The sequence below is a fragment of the Megalobrama amblycephala genome, linkage group LG5, assembly GCF_018812025.1.
Source record: "Megalobrama amblycephala isolate DHTTF-2021 linkage group LG5, ASM1881202v1, whole genome shotgun sequence".
NCBI classification, from domain to species: domain Eukaryota; kingdom Metazoa; phylum Chordata; class Actinopteri; order Cypriniformes; family Xenocyprididae; genus Megalobrama; species Megalobrama amblycephala.
Genome location: NC_063048.1, coordinates 35,858,129 through 35,878,639, shown reverse-complemented (window position 1 = coordinate 35,878,639; position 20,511 = coordinate 35,858,129). Strand labels below are relative to the sequence as shown.

The following is a 20,511-nucleotide window of genomic DNA, read 5'->3' as shown; positions in this document are numbered from 1 at the left end:
ACATTAAATAATATTAACAAACAACTTTGATATTAATAATGTATTAGTAAATGTTGAAATTAACATTAAGATTAATAAATGCTTTAGGGTCCATTTACAAGACAGCGTTTTCAACTAAAAATATAAAAAAAATGTAAGTGTTTGGGATTTTCGTTTACATGACAACAACGTTTTTTTTTTTTTTAAACAATACATTACTCTCTCTGTGTAAACTACAAAAACGCTCATTTGTGAAAACAGTGACATCATGCATATTTCGTGTTCAGTATATAGGCGCAAAGTGTTTCTTTACAAAGTGACATCGCCATCTACTGGCTTGACAGCAGAATACAACGATTTTAGTCATTTCCGCGGATCCGTGTGAATGGGGATCGTTTTGACAACGTTGTCGTCTGTACGTGAAAAACGCAAAGGAAAAACATTTGCGTTTTTAGTACATCGCTGTCATGTAAATGATTACTTAGAAGTATTGTTCATTTTTAGTTCATGTAAGCTGAGGTACATAAATAATATTAACATACAACTTTGATTTTAATAATGTATTAGTAAATGTTGAAATTAACATTAAGATTAATAAATGCTTTAGGGGCTGTTTACACGACACTGTTTTCAACTAAAAACGAAAATCTTTTTATTTGTTTTGGCTGTTCGTTTACATGACGAGATCGTTTTTTTTTTTTTAAACGATATGTTATCTGTGTAAACTACTAAAACATGAAATTGTGAAAATGGTGACGTCATGCAAATTACATGTTCAGTCTATAGGTGTGTAGTGTTTCTTTACAAAGTGACATCGCCATCTACTGGCCTGACAGCAGAATACAACGATTTTAGGATTTTCGATCCGTGCGAACCGGGATCATTTTGACAATGTCATCTGTACATGAAAAACACAAAGAAAAAATGTTTCCGTTTTTAGTATATCGTTCTCGTGTAAATAATCCCTTAGAAGTTCATTGTTAGTTTGTGTAAGCTGAGGTACATTAAATAATATTAACAAACAACTTTGATATTAATAATGTATTAGTAAATGTTGAAATTAACATTAAGATTAATAAATGCTTTAGGGTCCATTTACAAGACAGCGTTTTCAACTAAAAATATAAAAAAATGTAAGTGTTTGGGCTTTTCGTTTACATGACAACAACGTTTTTTTTTTTTTTAAACAATACATTACTCTCTCTGTGTAAACTACAAAAACGCTCATTTGTGAAAACAGTGACATCATGCATATTTCGTGTTCAGTATATAGGCGCAAAGTGTTTCTTTACAAAGTGACATCGCCATCTACTGGCTTGACAGCAGAATACAACGATTTTAGTCATTTCCGCGGATCCGTGTGAATGGGGATCGTTTTGACAACGTTGTCGTCTGTACGTGAAAAACGCAAAGGAAAAACATTTGCGTTTTTAGTACATCGCTGTCATGTAAATGATTACTTAGAAGTATTGTTCATTTTTAGTTCATGTAAGCTGAGGTACATAAATAATATTAACATACAACTTTGATTTTAATAATGTATTAGTAAATGTTGAAATTAACATTAAGATTAATAAATGCTTTAGGGGCTGTTTACACGACACTGTTTTCAACTAAAAACGAAAATCTTTTTATTTGTTTTGGCTGTTCGTTTACATGACGAGATCTTTTGTTTTTTTTTTAACTATATGTTATCTGTGTAAACTACTAAAACATGAAATTGTGAAAATGGTGACGTCATGCAAATTACATGTTCAGTCTATAGGTGTGAAGTGTTTCTTTACAAAGTGACATCGCCATCTACTGGCCTGACAGCAGAATACAACGATTTTAGGATTTTCGATCCGTGCGAACCGGGATCATTTTGACAATGTCATCTGTACATGAAAAACACAAAGAAAAAACGTTTCCGTTTTTAGCACATCGTTGTCGTGTAAATAATCCCTTAGAAGTTCATTGTTAGTTTGTGTAAGCTGAGGTACATTAAATAATATTAACAAACAACTTTGATATTAATAATGTATTAGTAAATGTTGAAATTAACATTAAGATTAATAAATGCTTTAGGGTCCATTTACAAGACAGCGTTTTCAACTAAAAATATAAAAAAATGTAAGTGTTTGGGCTTTTCGTTTACATGACAACAACGTTTTTTTTTTTTTTAAACAATACATTACTCTCTCTGTGTAAACTACAAAAACGCTCATTTGTGAAAACAGTGACATCATGCATATTTCGTGTTCAGTATATAGGCGCAAAGTGTTTCTTTACAAAGTGACATCGCCATCTACTGGCTTGACAGCAGAATACAACGATTTTAGTCATTTCCGCGGATCCGTGTGAATGGGGATCGTTTTGACAACGTTGTCGTCTGTACGTGAAAAACGCAAAGGAAAAACATTTCTGTTTTTAGTACATCGCTGTCATGTAAATGATTCCTTAGAAGTATTGTTCATTTTTAGTTCATGTAAGCTGAGGTACATAAATAATATTAACATACAACTTTGATTTTAATAATGTATTAGTAAATGTTGAAATTAACATTAAGATTAATAAATGCTTTAGGGGCTGTTTACACGACACTGTTTTCAACTAAAAACGAAAATCTTTTTATTTGTTTTGGCTGTTCGTTTACATGACGAGATCGTTTTTTTTTTTTTAAACGATATGTTATCCGTGTAAACTACTAAAACATGAAATTGTGAAAATGGTGACGTCAAGCAAATTACATGTTCAGTCTATAGGTGTGAAGTGTTTCTTTACAAAGTGACATCGCCATCTACTGGCCTGACAGACCTGTAAATGAACCCTTAGAAGTTTTGTTCATAGTTAGTTCATGTAAGCTTAAGTACATTATATAATATTAAAATACAACTTTGATATTAATAACGTAACGTATCCGTTTTCAACTAAATACGAAAAAAAATGTATGCGTTTTGGCTGTTTGTTTACAAGATGACAGCGTTTTGTTTTGCAAATTACGTGTTCAGTCTATAGGAGCGTAGTTTCTTTAAAAAGTGACATCGCCATCTACTGGCCTGGCAGCAGAATACAGCGATTTTAGTTGTTTTCGCGGATCTGTGTGAACGGGGATTGTTTTGACAATGTTGTTGTCTGTACACACACACACAAAAAAAAACACGCAAAGGAAAAACTTTTTCGTTTTTAGAACATTATTGTGTAAACGTACACTAAGAAGTATTGTTCATTGTTAATTAATGCAGATAACTAATCTTAACAAATTGTAAGGTGTTAAAGTACTGTTAAAGTAATTCGTTGATTCTCCCTAAAACCTCCCGCATATAGACACTCAAAGTCTTCCATATTCAAAAATATAACTGTCAAATCAAAAGTATCTAAAAGTAATCTAAAAATAGTCAGAGTACATTACCTAAAATATGTACTCTAATAGGTTACTAATAGGATTTAAAAAGCATCCAATGCAGAAAGTTCACATCCACACACCTCATTTTCCCTGTAGTGGTGATGTCGACTCGGACAGGCTGGAATCTGTAGGTTGGAGAGGAGATTTCCAGAACATACGATCCGGACGGAACATCGCTGACTGTGAAACCTCCATCATCTCTGCAGAAACAGCAGGATACTAATGTACAGTGATCCCGGCGAACAAACATATGTTCTGAGAACGGTTTGATAACGTTCCCATTAAGTTATAAAAACATTTCTGAATCTCCTTTGAACAACTTATGCAATCATTAAGGAAACATTCCATTTTATTCCGCAAACATTGTGGGAACGTTACATTTGAATGTTCTCTGAACGTTTCCCTAAGGTTCCTGTTATTTTGTGGGAACCACAAAAGCACATTCTGGGAAAGTAAGGGGAATTATGCAAACCTAAAGAGAACGTTCTATTTACGTTAAGAAAACATTCCCGGCTAACCAACAGAAAGTTTCTGGGAACCAAAAACTCTTAGCTGGGATACTGAATCATTACCATATTCATGAAGCATGGCATTTGCATATAACATGCATGGTCATCCGCGCTCGCTCACGTGTCTCGGGCATGCTCGTGTTTGTTTTGACGCACCTGATGAATCCCACGTGTTTGTCTCCGTCCAGCAGAACCCGAGCAGAGGAGATCCAGTCCTGAGCTCTGAGTCCCGGGACCACCGCTCGACCCGACACCTGAACCCGCACATCCAGATCCTCTGACTCCTCATAGTCTTCGAGAAGTTTTATGTCCTCGTGAGAGAAACTCGCGTGCACCACGAACAGCAGCAGCAGCGCAACGCACGCGCACACACGCGATCGCACGCGCGTCTTCATCGGATCGGTTCGGTGGGTCGTGAAAGCTGCTGCTGTCGCTTTCGGGTAAAAATAAATCACCGCGTGACGGTTTGCATTACTGTCTGCTGTCAAAGTTTGACAGGCGCTGCGTGATGACGTCACCGAACGCGTGCGCGCGACTTTATTCACAACAACTATTTTATTTCCGAGATTATTACTATAGTTCACCAGAAAGAGTTATGGGTGATGGGTAGAGTAATGATCACTGATCTATAAATGATATGTCAGTGGCAACCCAGGTGAAAAAATACTATAGTAATTTCTAGTAAATACTATAGTGTTTTTGAACCATACTATAGTAAAGTACTTTAATTAATTTGGTAATTCTATAGTTGCTGTGAAAATATAACAACTATAGTAATATAAACAAATTACTTTACCCAAAGTTTTCTACAACTTTAGGGTATATTATACTACAATATACACTACAGTTTACTGTAGTAAAAACTAAAGTAGGCTATACTATAGCAGTTTATCAGTTCACTATAGTTAATACTACAGTATGTTGTAGCATTCATTAGCAAAGTGTTGTAAATACTACAGTATACTACAATTTACTATAGTATGGTTCAAATTTTTTTTAAAAAAAATTAAATTTCTGTATTTTTTTTTATTCTGAAACACAGGCTGCACTGCTGCGATCAGCCGCCAGGAGTCACTGTTACGCGTGCGGACCTCACTGACAGACAGCTGTCAATCATCTTACAGTCAGAAAATATGAATACTTCAAACAATATGAAGACAGTAACAAATAACAGCGATAAAATAAAATAAAAGAGAAGAGAAGGGGATCGAATACAATGTAAACTGAAATATCGACACGTTTTGAGAATTACAGACAGATAATGTTTTTAAAGCTTTTGTTGTTGTTGTTCATTTGATCTGTGAGGTTTTTCTCAAGTCTTTTTATAAAAAAAAGGCAAAACCGAAACAAAGACGAGAGCGCGCACGTCGCCGCACACAGGAGTGAAAGAGCGTCACGTGATCTGACGGAAAAAAAACATTGAATCATGTGACCAGCCGAGCTGAAGCAGTTTGAGGAAAACAAAACAGATACGGTCTGGGAAATCAGGTGCTTGTTTGTTCAGATTTTGTTAGTTTAACTTTAATCTTTTAGATGTAAATATTTGTGTCAGTTTTATTTACGGTTTATTAACATTATTTTGCTGTTTGTTTGTAGTTTTTTATTAATTTAGGGGTTATTAATATGGTATCTAGCGGTTGTTTAGATGCATATTTAAGTTTATTTTCATTATTTTATTGTTTGTTTGTAGTTTTTATTAATTTAGGGTTCATTTATACTGTATTAAGTGGTTGTTTAGCTACATATTTAAGTTTATTAGCATGATTTTGCTGTTTGTTTGGGTGTTTATTAATTTCAGGGTTATTCATATGGTTTTTAGCAGTTGTTTAGATACATATTTAAGTTTATTTGCATTATTTTGTTGTTTGTTTGTAGTTTTTATTAATTTAGGGGTTATTAATATGGTATCTAGCGGTTGTTTAGCTGCATATTTAAGTTTATTTGCATTATTTTGTTGTTTGTTTGTAATTTTTATTAATTTAGGGTTCATTTATACTGTATTAAGTGGTTGTTTAGCTACATGTTTAAGTTTATTAGCATGATTTTGCTGTTTGTTTGGGTGTTTATTAATTTCAGGGTTATTCATATGGTTTTTAGCAGTTGTTTAGATACATATTTAAGTTTATTTGCATTATTTTGTTGTTTGTTTGTAGTTTTTATTAATTTAGGGGTTATTAATATGGTATCTAGCGGTTGTTTAGATGCATATTTAAGTTTATTTTCATTATTTTATTGTTTGTTTGTAGTTTTTATTAATTTAGGGTTCATTTATACTGTATTAAGTGGTTGTTTAGCTACATGTTTAAGTTTATTAGCATGATTTTGCTGTTTGTTTGGGTGTTTATTAATTTCAGGGTTATTCATATGGTTTTTAGCAGTTGTTTAGATACATATTTAAGTTTATTTGCATTATTTTGTTGTTTGTTTGTAGTTTTTATTAATTTAGGGGTTATTAATAAGATATCTAGCAGTTGTTTAGATGCATATTTAAGTTTATTTGCATTATTCTGCTGTTTGTTTGTAGTTTTTATTAATTTAGGGTTCATTTATACTGTATTAAGTGGTTGTTTAGCTACATATTTAAGTTTATTAGCATGATTTTGCTGTTTGTTTGGGTGTTTATTAATTTCAGGGTTATTCATATGGTTTTTAGCAGTTGTTTAGATACATATTTAAGTTTATTTGCATTATTTTGTTGTTTGTTTGTAGTTTTTATTAATTTAGGGGTTATTAATATGGTATCTAGCGGTTGTTTAGATGCATATTTAAGTTTATTTTCATTATTTTATTGTTTGTTTGTAGTTTTTATTAATTTAGGGTTCATTTATACTGTATTAAGTGGTTGTTTAGCTACATATTTAAGTTTATTAGCATGATTTTGCTGTTTGTTTGGGTGTTTATTAATTTCAGGGTTATTCATATGGTTTTTAGCAGTTGCTTAGATACATATTTAAGTTTATTTGCATTATTTTGTTGTTTGTTTGTAGTTTTTATTAATTTAGGGTTCATTTATACTGTATTAAGTGGTTGTTTAGCTACATATTTAAGTTTATTAGCATGATTTTGCTGTTTGTTTGGGTGTTTATTAATTTCAGGGTTATTCATATGGTTTTTAGCAGTTGTTTAGATACATATTTAAGTTTATTTGCATTATTTTGGTGTTTGTTTGTAGTTTTTATTAATTTAGGTTTAATTAATACTGTATTAAGTTGATGTTTAGATGCATATTTAAGTTTATTTGGGATATTTTAGTGTTTGACTACTGCTATTTATGGATGATGAACTCATTTTTGTCACAGGTGGATTAACCTGTGAACTGATGTACTGTAAATCAGGTAAAGAAAAGGTTTTGAGCAATTAATAACTTACAAAATTATTCAGACATTATGGAAGTTGTGACCCAGTTTCCTCTCAGCATTATATCACATGTTTCCTGCTTCTGTCAGCACTTTATCTTCAGCTCTGTTCTCTGATCATGTGACCCTCATGTGACTCTGATCAGATGAATGATGGCTCTTCTGCTGCTTCTGTGTTTCTGCGGTTCGATCGCTGCCGTGCCGCCCGTAGGAACTCAACCTGAGCAGGTGCACATCTCATATCCAGGTGAGAGTTCAGTCTTTATGATTGACAGCTGTCTGTCAGAGAGTGATCACAGTAAGATTATATTTCATTCTCTCAGTGTTTGCACAAGAGTGACACTGATGATGCATCTGTCCTCAGGTGTCTCGACCTCGATGGTGGTCACATGGACCACCGTCAATAAAACCGAGAGCGTTGTGGAGTACGGATTGTGGGGCGGGAAGCTCTTCAGTCACACGGCAAAGGGAAACTCCAGCATCTTCATTAATGAAGGTCCAGAGCTCAGAGCGGTGTACATCCACCGGGTCACGCTGAGTCAGCTGACGCCCGCCGCTTCATACGGTAACCTTCATACGTGTTCATGAACACCTTCAGTCTTTTACATGCCGCAGACCCAACATATGATCATCAATCTCATGTGAGGATCCATACAAATTTGCAAAATATTGAGTGATAATTATAAATATTTTAGATTTTTCTACTCATTACAGCACTGTATTATTTATATTCATATTTTTTTAATTTATTGTAATCTAATTTTTATTTATTTTTAAATAAAATGTACTTTTACTTTTAAATTTGTACACAGTTTTTCTCTAAACATTTCAGTGGACCACCAAAATATGATCATCTTCGCATGAGGGACCCTCATTTATATTGTGAAAAATTAATAATATTATAAATATGTTTAAATATTATTTGCAAATATTTCTTAATAAGTTTTTTCTACTCATAACAGCACTGTATTTTAGATGCATTATTTATTTATTTTCTCATTTATTTACTTATTTTAATAACATTTGTAATCTATTTTATTTATTGTAATCTCATTTTAATTTTTTAATAAAATATATTTTTTCTTATAATCTTTTTTACATTTTTACATAGTTTTTCTCTAAACATTTCCACGGAGTCCTAAAATATGATCAAGGGACCCCCATCCTACAATTTAATATTGTGAAAAAATTATATTATTGATATGTCTAGATATCATTTGGAAAATATTAGGTAATAATTATAAGTGAGTTATTAATTTTTTCTACTTAATACAGCACTGTATTATTAATGCATTATTTATTCACTGATTTACTTATTTTAATCAAATTTTTATTCATCCTTTTTTAAATCTAATTCTTTATTTATTTATTGTAATTTTATTTTAATGTATTTTTAAGTTGTTTATATATATATATATATATATATATGTTTTTTAAAAAAAAATTTTCTCTAAACATTTCCACAGAGCACTAAAATACGATCAATATTTTTTCATATTTGCTCATTTATTTACTTATTTCAATCAAATTTTTATCATTTTTTTTATCTAATCTTTATCGTAATCTATTTTTATTAATTTTAAATATGTTTTATGTTTTATGACTTTGAGAAGCCCGGTGTTGAAGGCGATGTGTGTGTGTGTGTTTCAGTGTATCACTGCGGCAGTGACGCCGGCTGGAGCAACATCTTCTATTTCACGTCTCTGAATGAAAGTGTGAGTTTCAGCCCCAGGTTCGCTCTGTTCGGTGACATGGGCAATGAAAACCCTCAGTCTCTGAGTCGACTGCAGAAGGAGACGCAGATGGGGATGTACGACGTCATTCTGCACATCGGTGAGACTCCAGACATCCGTTCAGACTTGATGAACTGAGCACGAGCAGATTAGAATGACAGTTTGGGTGCTCTGGGTTTGTTTTGTTTTGCTTGTGCATGTGGTGAAAGTGCATTACAGCATGTGATTGTTTTCACAGGGGACTTTGCGTATGACCTGTATGAGGTAAGAACACACACTCACACACACATCCAGGGCTGTTTACGTGACGTCTGTTCACATGCATCAAGTGCCACGATGATCATCAAAACTCTAATCGCATAAATAAAGTCTGCATGATTTCCATACCTAAATTTTTAAAGCCGTTTCACTTTTTTGCACCAAAAATGCCCATTCTCTCTTTGATACTGACAGTTAAAGGCACAGCTCGCTCAGACAAACATGATCGTTCTGTATTCATTTACTCGCATTCATGTCATTTAGATCTGTAAAAGAAGATATTTTGAAGCAAAATAAATTTTATTGTTTGAAAAAACACTGAGGCATTTCTCAAAATGTCTTCTTTTATGCTGCACAGAAGAAAAAAAGTCATACTGGTTTCCCATATAATGTTTACTATAATATCATAATAAGACAAAACCTACAAAAACAAACATTTCTGCTGGTTCAATGTGTTCAAACCTTCAGCAGAAGCACAGAGAGCGTCTGGAAACTCATTAGATCAAAAGAAACCCAGCAACTCATAATGGCCCAACCACAGTATTCCCAAAATCACTGGATTTGAGTTCAATTATGGTTATGTAAGTGTCTCGCTGGCTGTCTGGAAAATAGATGGATCTGGTTTGAGTTCTGTCATGACTGAGGCTTCCCAGATCAGCTCAGTGATGGATCATCGGCTTCATTTACATTACATATACATCATGCATTTGGCAGACACTTTTATCCAAGACCACTTGTGTATATCACATTCAGTGTGTTTATGTTGTTAAAAAAAATGTCAATTTTATCGCTTAAAAATTGTAATTTTATCAGCTAAAAAGTGTAATTTTATCGGTTAAAAATTGTAATTTTATCGGCTAAAAATTGTAATTTTATCGGCTAAAAATTGTAATTTTATCAGCTAAAAAGTGTAATTTTATCGGTTAAAAAGTATCCATTTTATTGGTTAAAAAGTGTCATGTTATCGGCTAAAAAGTGTCATTTTATCGGCTAAAAAGTATCCACTTTTTGGTTAAAAAGTGTCATTTTATCGGTTAAAAATGGTCATTTTATCGGTTAAAAATTGTCATTTTATTAGCTAGAATATGTCATTTTATCGGTTAAAAAGTATCCATTTTATCGGTTGAAAAGTGTCATTTTATCGGTTAAAAAGTATCCATTTTATTGGTTAAAAAGTGTCATTTTATCGGTTAAAAAGTATCCATTTTATGGGTTGAAAAGTGTCATTTTATCGGTTAAAAAGTGTCATTTTATCGGTTAAAAATTTCAATTTTATCGGTTAAAATGTATCCATTTTATTGGTTAAAAAATATATTTCATATTGGTAAAAAAGTGTCCATTTTATGGCTAAAAATTGTCAATTTTTTAGCAATTGTCCATTTTATCAACTTTAATTGTTCACCTCTTGATTGTAACCCAAGTGCAAAACTAATATTATTACTATAGACCTCATAGACCTCAATTTTATCAGTTAAAAAAAAAGTGTCCATTTTATTGGATAAAAAGTGTAAATTTTATTGGTTAAAAAGTGTAAATTTTATTGATCAAAAAGTATCAACTTTATCGGTTAGTTATATATTTTTTTATTGGTTATAAAGTGTCAATTTTATTGGGTAAAAATTGTCAAATTTATCAGTTGGTTATATATTTTTTATTGGTTTAAAAAGTGTCATTTTATCGGTTAAAAGTACCCATTATTACAGTTAAAAAATATATTTCATTTTCAGCATGTGTTCATTTTATCGGCTTTCAATGTTCACCTCTTGATTATTACCGAAGCGTAAGACAAACATTATTACTATAGACGTTACTGACAGCAGCGGCGTCTTTGATTTTAACGGGGATGAAAGCGAGGCTGTGAGGGAGACATCTCTTCTGTGGGTTGTACTGTCATTTCATGTGTTTTTGGATTGTTCTGCTGACGAAAAAGTCCAAAAATATCTTTCCAAGAAATTTTAGTTGACTAAACAAACTACAGGCAACATGAGCTGTGGAAAAATTCTAGGAGCGTTATACAGCTTTTTACAGCGGATGCCATTGAAAACACGTTAAGTCTGTCCCTCACAGCCTCGCTTTCATCATGATGCTGCTCTGAACCAGCTCTATTAATGACACCTAATTCTGTGTGTGTGTGTGTGTGTGTGTGTGTTCACTCAGGACAATGGCAGGATCGGTGATGAGTTCATGAAGCAGATCCAGTCCATCGCTGCTTACACGCCTTATATGACCTGTCCAGGAAACCACGAGTGGGCTTTGTGAGTGTTGAACCTGCTCTTAACCTGAACCTCATCTGAGACTCAAACACTGTTTTCATGGTTTCAGTGAGCTGCAGTTTGACGACCGACCACCGGAGGGAAGCACAAACCTGTGCACTGACTCAATAACTCTCAGAATCATTGATGATAGAAGTGATTAATTATGGATGAAGTGGTTTTTAGGCTGTAATTTTTCCTTGTAATGCAGCAAACATCTGCAGAGGCCTGATGTTTTCCTAGCCCTGACCTTATGACCTCAGCGTACTCTCAGTGCATCCATATCAGCACGACGGAAATGATCCTGAACCCCCCCGACCTCTTAACCTTTGACCCCACTCTTTTCGTTCACTGACCCTGAATTTGTCTGTGTTTAAACACACTCCCGTATCTCACCCAGGACTGACCGTCACTCATGTTTACGACCGAATGAAACACGAGAGCGCTCCTCTGTTTCTCCCCGGTGTTTGTTTCAGATGATGAGCGGCGCTGGTGGTTTTCAGTCTGTGATTTTCTGTCTGTGTTTATTCTTCCAGTAATTTCTCCCACTACCGGAATCGTTTTAGCATGCCGGGACACACGGAGAATCTGTGGTACAGGTACGAGCGCTTTATTTATTTTTATTATATTATATTTTATTTCATTTTAGAAGAGGTTTTGCTTTAAACACAGAGAGGACAACGAGTCCAGCTCTGCCGCTCTGAAGAAACATTTAACGTTTGCACAACCACTTTCTGAAAAATGCAGCTTGTTTATAAATGTGTGTGTGTGTGTGTGTGTGTGTGTGTGTGTAGCTGGAACGTCGGTCCCGCTCATATCATCTCCTTTTCCACTGAAGTCTATTTCTATCTGGAATACGGCCTTGATCTGATCTTCAGACAGTACGAGTGGCTGCGGAAGGATCTCGAGGTATAAACACAGAGATGCTGTCGAGATCGATTTTCTTCTCATAATCAACACTTTACTATAAAATCACATTAGTTGAGCAATGCATGTGGTTAACTAACTTCAACAAAAGAAACGTGTTCAGTTTCACCGCACGTGTTACAGTAGTGTTGTGTTTGTGTGGTTCAGGAGGCGAACCGTCCTGAGAACCGAGCGCAGCGGCCGTGGATCATCACGATGGGACACAGACCCATGTACTGCTCCAACGACGACAAAGACGACTGCACACAATTTCAGAGCTACGTATGTGTCTGACGTTCAAGAGCAAATCTGCTGACAACGTTCAGCTTTGCTTTTTCTTTCAGTTCTTTCTCATCTGACAGTGTTTGTCCTAATTTCAAACTCTCGGATTTATTAAAGTGCCCCTGTTATGCTATTGTAGATTACTGATTTTGTTCTGCAGGTCTCCTACAACATATTTACATTCATCTAAGATCAAAAACACTTTAATGTTCTCATAATATCCACTGCAGCATCAGCTCTTTTCTCTCAGTGTCTGAAACGCTTCGTTCAAAGATTCTGTCTCTCTAAACCCCGCCTTTCTGAGAGCTGCTTTGCTCTGATTGGTCAGACAGCCCAGTCTGCTCTGATTGGTCAGAAACTAAACGCTCATTATCATATCTGAATCTCAGCTCTTGATTCACAGTGATACGAACAGTAACGGTTTTACCGTATCAGTCTCATCAAAGTGGATTCTTTCTTTTAGGAGACAAAAACTCCATTTATCTTTGATCTTTGATTCACAAATAGCTCTATTACACTCTGCATGAACGGGAATATATATGAAAAAAGCATAATAGTGGCACTTTAAGAAGCAGAAGGTTGCTTTAGTATGATTTGCAGTTGTCAAAAAATGATCTACACTGTAAAAATACAAGAAAATACAATTTCAGTCTTTATTTGCGTTTAATTCAGTGTGTTACCATTTCTTTGTAATTATTTGTGAAATTTACTAGCAGTTTTACAGTAAATCCTACATATTTTTTGAGGTGATATAGAGTTTATAAAGATCTAAACAATCACATTTCAGAAACATTTGCAGCTTTGCATAGTAACATTTTAAAGAGGTTTTCTGAAGGATATCTCGTTGCTACTGAGTGTCTGGAAATACTCTGATTATCTTCCTGATTTAATGTGATGAAGATCATATTGTATACGGTCAGATCAGCGACTAGTTGTCATTTTGTCTCTCTGTGATCTTGTAAATGACTTTGTTTTTCAGATATAAACCTGTTCACACTGATGACTGGAAAATGAATTGATCTAATTTTATCGGCTAAAAAGTGTAATTTTATCAGTCAAAAAGTATTCATTTTATCGGCTAAAAGTGTCATTTTATCGGTTAAAATGTGTCCACTTTTGGTTAAAAAGTGTAAATTTTATCAGTTAAAAAGATTCCATTTTATTGGTTAAAAAGTATCTATTTTATCATTAAAAATATATATTTCATATCAGTAAAAAAGTGTCAATTTTTTCAGTTAAAAATACATTATCGGTTAAAAGTGTCCATTTTATCGGTTTAAAAATAAATTTCATATTGATAAAAAAGTGTCCATTTTATGGCTAAAAATTGTCAATTTTTCAGCAATTGTCCATTTTATCAACTTTCATTGTTCACCTCTTGATTGTTACCCAAGTGCAAAACTAATATTATTACTATAGACCTGATAGACCTCAATTTTATCAAAAAAGTGTGCATTTTATTGGTTAAAAAGTGTCAATTTTATCGGTTAAAATTGTTAATTTTATCGGTTGGTTATATATTTTTTTATAGGTTAAAAGTGTCATTTTATCGGTTAAAATTGTCCATTTTATCGGTTGGTTATATATTTTTTATCGGTTAAAAGTGTCATTTTATCGGTTAAAATTGTCCATTTTATCGGTTGGTTATATATTTTTTATCGGTTAAAAAGTGTCAGTTTTATCGGTTATATATTTTTTTATCGGTTAAAAGTGTCATTTTATCGGTTAATATTGTCCATTTTATCGGTTGGTTATACATTTTTTTTATCGGTTAAAAGTGTTATTTTATCGGTTAAAATTGTCCATTTTATCGGTTGGTTATATATTTTTATTAAAAGTGTCGGTTAAAAGTGTCATTTTATCGGTTAATGTTGTCCATTTTATCGGTTGGTTATATATTTTTATCGGTTAAAAGTGTCATTTTATCGGTTAATATTGTCCATTTTATCGGTTGGTTATATATTTTTTTATCGGTTAAAAGTGTCATTTTATCGGTTAAAATTGTCCATTTTATCGGTTGGTTATATATTTTTTAACGGTTAAAAAGTGTCAGTTTTATCGGTTATATATATATTTTTATCGGTTAAAAGTGTCATTTTATCGCTTAATATTGTCCATTTTATTGGTTGGTTATATATTTTTTTATCGGTTAAAAGTGTCATTTTATCGGTTAAAATTGTCCATTTTATTGGTTGGTTATATATTTTTTTATCGGTTAAAAGTGTCATTTTATCGGTTAAAATTGTCCATTTTATCGGTTGGTTATTTTTTATCGGTTAAAAAGTGTCAGTTTTATCGGTTATATATTTTTTATCGGTTAAAAGTGTCATTTTATCGGTTAATGTTGTCCGTTTTATCGGTTGGTTATATATTTTTTTTAGTGGTTAAAAGTGTCATTTTATCAGTTAAATGTGTCCAAAACATTTTTGTGTTCACTGTGCATCAGACGTTTGGGATCAGTGAAACCGCCTCAGATTAATGTCTGCTGTCTGACCAATCTATTGTCCCGTTTCAGGTCCGAATCGGACGCAATGACACGAAACCTGCTGCTCCTGGACTGGAGGATTTATTCTATCAGTACGGTAAGAGGTCTTGAGATTTTGCTTCCATAACTTGTCTTCTTTCATTACTAGTGGAAAGAAAGCGAGTGTTCGTTTTATTTGCATCTGTGGATTTAAATCTCTTTAAAGGCGTCAGAAATCTCCAGCAGCTTCACACACACCAAACTTTACACTTTTATTCATATCTATATTCTGAAGGTTTCTTCATATATTATTTGCCTGATTTATACAACATTTTACTCCTAAAAACATGGCGAAAATACATTATTTTCTGTGAAAAAAGGAAAATCCAGAATCCCGTCTGGAAAAACCTTTTAACTTTAATGTGTCACAAAATCAAACAAGACTTATGAACCTGGCTTTATGCAATGTTTACATTTCTGTTCTGGAAATTTATGCAAATGAGTGCATATTTAATTACATAATGCCTCATTTGCATATCCAAACAACATTTCAGAGAACTGGGGAAGTATAATGATATGTATTAGTTACAGATGCTTTATGACAGGACAGTGTTTCAGCTGCACATGTTGATCTGTATAATGAATATTGAATGATTCTGCTGAATGATTACTCTGACGAGCCTAAACCGCATCCGTGTGTGAGTTTTGATATCATATTTGTGTTTGCAGGAGTGGATCTGGAGCTGTGGGCTCACGAACACACGTATGAGAGACTCTGGCCTGTGTTCGATTACAAGGTAATCATATGCTGACATCACTGAACTGATCTGTGCTTAAAGTGCCTCAGACTCAGTATGCTTTGTTTCGTATATATTCCCTTTCATACAGTGTGTAATAAAGCTGTTTGTGAAGGTAAAATCTCTGCAAAGTTTTAATCTCTTAAAAGAAGGAAGCAATTCTGAACTGCCCGAAACAAGTCGTAATTTGCATAATACCAGCCCATTGGCTGCCAGTGAACAGCATCTCTTTGCCCCGCCCTCAATCACTGTAGTTGTATCTGAGACTGGAAGAGTTTGGTTCGTTTTGTTCATGTCGAGAAGACCAAAACAAATCCACTTTGATGAGATTGATACAGGTAAAACTGTTACTGTTCATATAACTGTGAATCAAGAGCTGAGATTCAGATATGATAATGAGCATTTGGTTTCTGACCAATCACAACAGACTGAGCCATCTGACCAATCGGAGCAGAGCGGCTCTCAGAAAGGCGGGGTTTAGAGAGACCGAATCTTTGAACAAACCGATTCAGACACTGAGAGAAAAGAGCTGATGCTGCAGTGGATATTATGAGAACATTAAAGTGTTTTTGACCTTGGATGAATGTGAACCTGCTGTAGGAGATGTTAAAACTATATTAGAACCTTTATGATGGCATAAAAAGGCACTTTAAACTGCAGATCTTTTTGTTTTTGTGTATTGCAGGTGTTTAACGGGAGCTCTGAAGAGCCGTATGTGAATCCTAAAGCGCCCGTTCACATAATCACAGGTTCAGCCGTGAGTATCATCAGTGTGAGACACAACATCAGAAACAACAACAAACATTTAATATTTATTTTGTTGTCACATGACCACATCATGTTCCATGTCCAGGTGTCATCTTGGTTGTTTTGCATTTTAAGGCAAGAAACTACATGAGAATAGAGTAAAAATTGAACCAATAGATATCACCAGCTGATTGATTATATTTTTAATGCTGTTTAAATATGCAAAGGAGGCATTATCTAATTAAGTATGCACTAATTTGCATGTATTTCCAGAACAGAAATGTGAACATTGGATAAAGCCAGGTTCATAATTCTTGTTCTGACATTAGGGATTCTGGATTTCTCTTTTTATCACTCCAGATATCATAAAATAAACAGATATAAATAACACACTTTCACCATGTTTTTAGGAGTTGTATAAATCAGGCAAATAATATATGAAGAAACCTTCTGAATATAGATATGAATAAAAGTGTAAAGTTTGGTGTGTGTGAAGCTGCTGGAGATTTCTGACGCCTTTAAAGAGATTGAAATCTACAGACGCAAATAAAATAAACACTCGCTTTCTTTCCACCTTTCCATCTCTCTCAAACTCACCAGTGCATTAAAAACACTGGATTTGCCTGTAGTGTTTTGCCTTAAATTGAATTTTGCATTAAAATAATCACTTCCAGCTCATTCGTTACACTGCAAATAGGAGGTCAAGTGCATTATGGGATACAGTATCTAGTGCATTCTGTTGTTCGCTGCACATTTTTCACAGCCTGTGATTTTGTTTCATCAGGGATGTCGAGAAAAACACGACGGCTTCATCCCTAAACCTCGAGACTGGAGCGCGTTCAGAAGCACAGATTACGGCTACACACGCATGCGTCTGATCAACTCCACACACCTGTACCTGGAGCAGGTGTCTGACGACCAGGTAACTCACCTTCAACTCACTTAAAGTCGGCGTAAAACACTCTTTTCTTCTCTATTGTGTCGTATATCCGAGTGAAACTGCTTCGCAAACAAGAACAAATGTAGGGCGGGGCTTGATTTTGTCTGTGGGGAATTGATTGGATGGTTGTGGTTTGCTATTGGTGGATCTCATGTGAGTGACAGGTTGCCCCGCCCTCATCATCAGAGAAGAGAAGAGATTCTGATTCAAGATTACCAGAACATGAATTTAACACAATAATGATGTGCAGCGATAAATCACACTGCAATATGATTTCATGCTGACTTTAAAGTTCATATGTGTGACATCTAAAGCTCTGACTCTGTTTGCAGTACGGTAAAGTGATAGATCAGATCACGCTGGTGAAGGAGAAACACGGACCGGACGCCTGGCGCTGAAGATCCAAACACACTCTCTCTCTCTCTCTCAGGAAACACTTTGAAACCCAATCAACGGTGAGACACACTTTAGCTGTAATCAAACAAACGAGGGAACCGAAGATCTAACGTCAAGGTCCTTCTAAAGATCTTACAGGAACACATGTGTTTTGAGTTTGAAGTGGAGACGATTCCTCAAACCCCTTTCAGACAGATTTAAACCTCTGATTCTGCACTGGATTATCTCAGAATCTCACAGGAAACCCTGTCACTTCACAGCAGGATATAAACTTCACAGTCTGATTGATTACAGTGTTTTTTTAAGGTCTTTAATTGGATGGACTGAATGAACATTTATGTCTTCCTTGATCTAACTTGTAAATGATTATACTTTAATAAGAAGATAAAGTACTGTATGTAATCTACTTGATTTTTTTTAAACTACGAAATCTATTCCAAAACCTAGTGAGCTGCCTACACAGACAGCATTTTAAGACATTATGCTGCTTTATAAGGGGCCGTTCACACAGAACATCTTATTTTTAAGAAAACTAAACATCTTTTTAACTTGAGCGCCATGTTTTTATATCACTGTGTTTTATGTGAGATGCTGCAAAAGACTATTAATGATAACAAGATGTTCTTATTTTATTTTCTCAATTATATACTACAATAGCACATGTGAACCAATGTGAAAACACCTTCTGTGTGAGCGTTTTGACCTAATATTTGTGTCTCGCTGGGGTTTGAATAGATTTCCTCCACATGTGGCTGCTTTGAACTTCACAATAAGCTTTAATAAATTCATCTTGTCACAGTAACTGGTGTCTGTTTGAGAAACACAGGAGCTGATGGTGTTTTACCAGGGTAAACTCCTCCAGACACATCAGGTTCTTGTTTCAGTTCTTCAGGATGAAGATAAGCGATCTGCCTCGGCTAATACAGACGTGAGCGGCGTTTAAAGTGACTCTAAGTGTGTTGCGCAACACGGCCATATTTGTGGTTAATGCAGATCAGCAGGAGAAGAGCTTTCGCTCAGGACTGATTCACATTATTGAGTTAATTTCATATTACTCTGTTCCACATGGCAGAGAGATGGCGTCTGGAAAACGGTATGCTTGAGCTGCCACGTATACAGTGTAAAAATCTACTTTAATTCAGTTTAAAACTTATAAATCTCTTTCTTAAGGGCTGATTTATGCAGAATCTGCAGCAACAGTGCAAAAATCTTTCTTTCATTCAGAAATCTAGGCCGGAGCTTGGTTCTGTCCTTAAATTGTTGATTGGAAGTTGAGATGTGGGTGTGGCACTCAAAGATGGAGGCGGGTCTGATTGCAGTGGATTGTGAGAAAGGGGTGGAGTTTAAGCACACTAAAATGTTTCGCTGGAAGATCCAGTTATGAAATTGATTAAAAATGTCATAAAGTTCAAATAAACTGAAAAAAGTTAAACGAATGCACAGATGAATTGTTCACAATAAGATCAATAGCATTTTCTTTTATAACATATATAGAAATTACATTTTAACAAAATATGTATTTTACAAAATAGTTTTCAAAACGTCTTTACTAACGTGCATTACGTAATCAGATTACTTTTTGATGTCAGGAGTAAAATAACGCATTACAAGTAACGTGCATTACGTAATCAGATTACTTTTTGATGTTACGAGTAAAGTAACGCATTACAAGTAACGTGCATTACGTAATCAGATTACTTTTTGATGTAAGGAGTAAAGTAACGGATTACAAGTAAAATGCATTACGTAATCAGATTACTTTTTGATGTTACGAGTAAAGTAACGCATTACAAGTAACGTACATTACGTAATCAGATTACTTTTTGATGTAAGGAGTAAAGTAACGCATTACAAGTAACGTGCATTGCGTAATCGGATTACTTTTTGATGTTACGGAGTAAAGTAACGGATTACAAGTAAAATGCATTACGTAATCAGATTACTTTTTGATGTTACGAGTAAAGTAACGCATTACAAGTAACGTACATTACGTAATCAGATTACTTTTTGATGTAAGGAGTAAAGTAACGCATTACAAGTAACGTGCATTGCGTAATCATTACTTTTTGATTACTTTTTGATGTTACGAGTAAAGTAACGCATTACAAGTAACGTACGTATCAGATACTTTTTGTAATAAAGTAACGCATTACAAGAACGTTACTTTTTGATGTTACGAGTAAAGTAACGCATTACAAGTAACGTACATTACGTAATCAGATTACTTTTTGATGTAAGGAGTAAAGTAACGCATTACAAGTAACGTCCATTACGTAATCAGATTACTTTTTGATGTTACGAGTAAAGTAACGCATTACAAGTAACATGCATTACGTAATCAGATTACTTTTTGATGTTACGAGTAAAGTAACGCATTACAAGTAACATGCATTACGTAATCAGATTACTTTTTGATGTAAGGAGTAAAGTAACGGATTACAAGTAACGTGCATTGCGTAATCGGATTACTTTTTGATGTAAGGAGTAAAGTAACGGATTACAAGTAA

The 20,511-nt window shown here is 34.2% G+C and overlaps 2 protein-coding genes across 6 annotated transcripts in view; one reads left to right on the top strand and one right to left on the bottom strand.

Annotated features, from left to right (window-relative positions):
* Nucleotides 1-4,394, bottom strand: part of emc7a (ER membrane protein complex subunit 7a) — a 6,059-nt gene extending 1,665 nt beyond the window's left edge. The window contains exons 1-2 of the mRNA XM_048192082.1: nucleotides 4,030-4,394; nucleotides 3,445-3,564 (exon numbers count right to left, since the gene is read on the bottom strand). Of these exons, the coding sequence (XP_048048039.1) occupies nucleotides 3,445-3,564; nucleotides 4,030-4,268 (359 nt within the window). The 5' untranslated portion in view covers nucleotides 4,269-4,394. The remainder of the gene's footprint in view (nucleotides 1-3,444; nucleotides 3,565-4,029) is intronic.
* A 522-nt stretch (nucleotides 4,395-4,916) lies between these two features.
* On the top strand, nucleotides 4,917-18,806 carry acp7 (acid phosphatase 7, tartrate resistant (putative)). Of its 5 annotated transcripts, none has more exons than XM_048192080.1 (15): nucleotides 4,918-5,361; nucleotides 7,173-7,208; nucleotides 7,376-7,476; nucleotides 7,594-7,794; nucleotides 8,880-9,062; nucleotides 9,201-9,226; nucleotides 11,378-11,475; nucleotides 12,009-12,071; nucleotides 12,267-12,381; nucleotides 12,547-12,660; nucleotides 15,176-15,242; nucleotides 15,854-15,921; nucleotides 16,607-16,678; nucleotides 17,453-17,590; nucleotides 17,941-18,806. In XM_048192080.1, the coding sequence occupies exons 3-15, from the start codon at nucleotides 7,380-7,382 to the stop codon at nucleotides 18,004-18,006; spliced, it is 1,308 nt and encodes a 435-aa protein (XP_048048037.1). In that variant the 5' UTR covers nucleotides 4,918-5,361; nucleotides 7,173-7,208; nucleotides 7,376-7,379; the 3' UTR covers nucleotides 18,007-18,806. The 5 variants fall into 5 exon arrangements, with proteins under 5 accessions (XP_048048038.1, XP_048048037.1, XP_048048036.1 ...); XM_048192079.1 differs by having other exon boundaries at nucleotides 4,919-5,347; nucleotides 7,320-7,476; XM_048192077.1 differs by having other exon boundaries at nucleotides 4,920-5,361; nucleotides 7,334-7,476.
* Nucleotides 18,807-20,511: the final 1,705 nt, after the last annotated feature.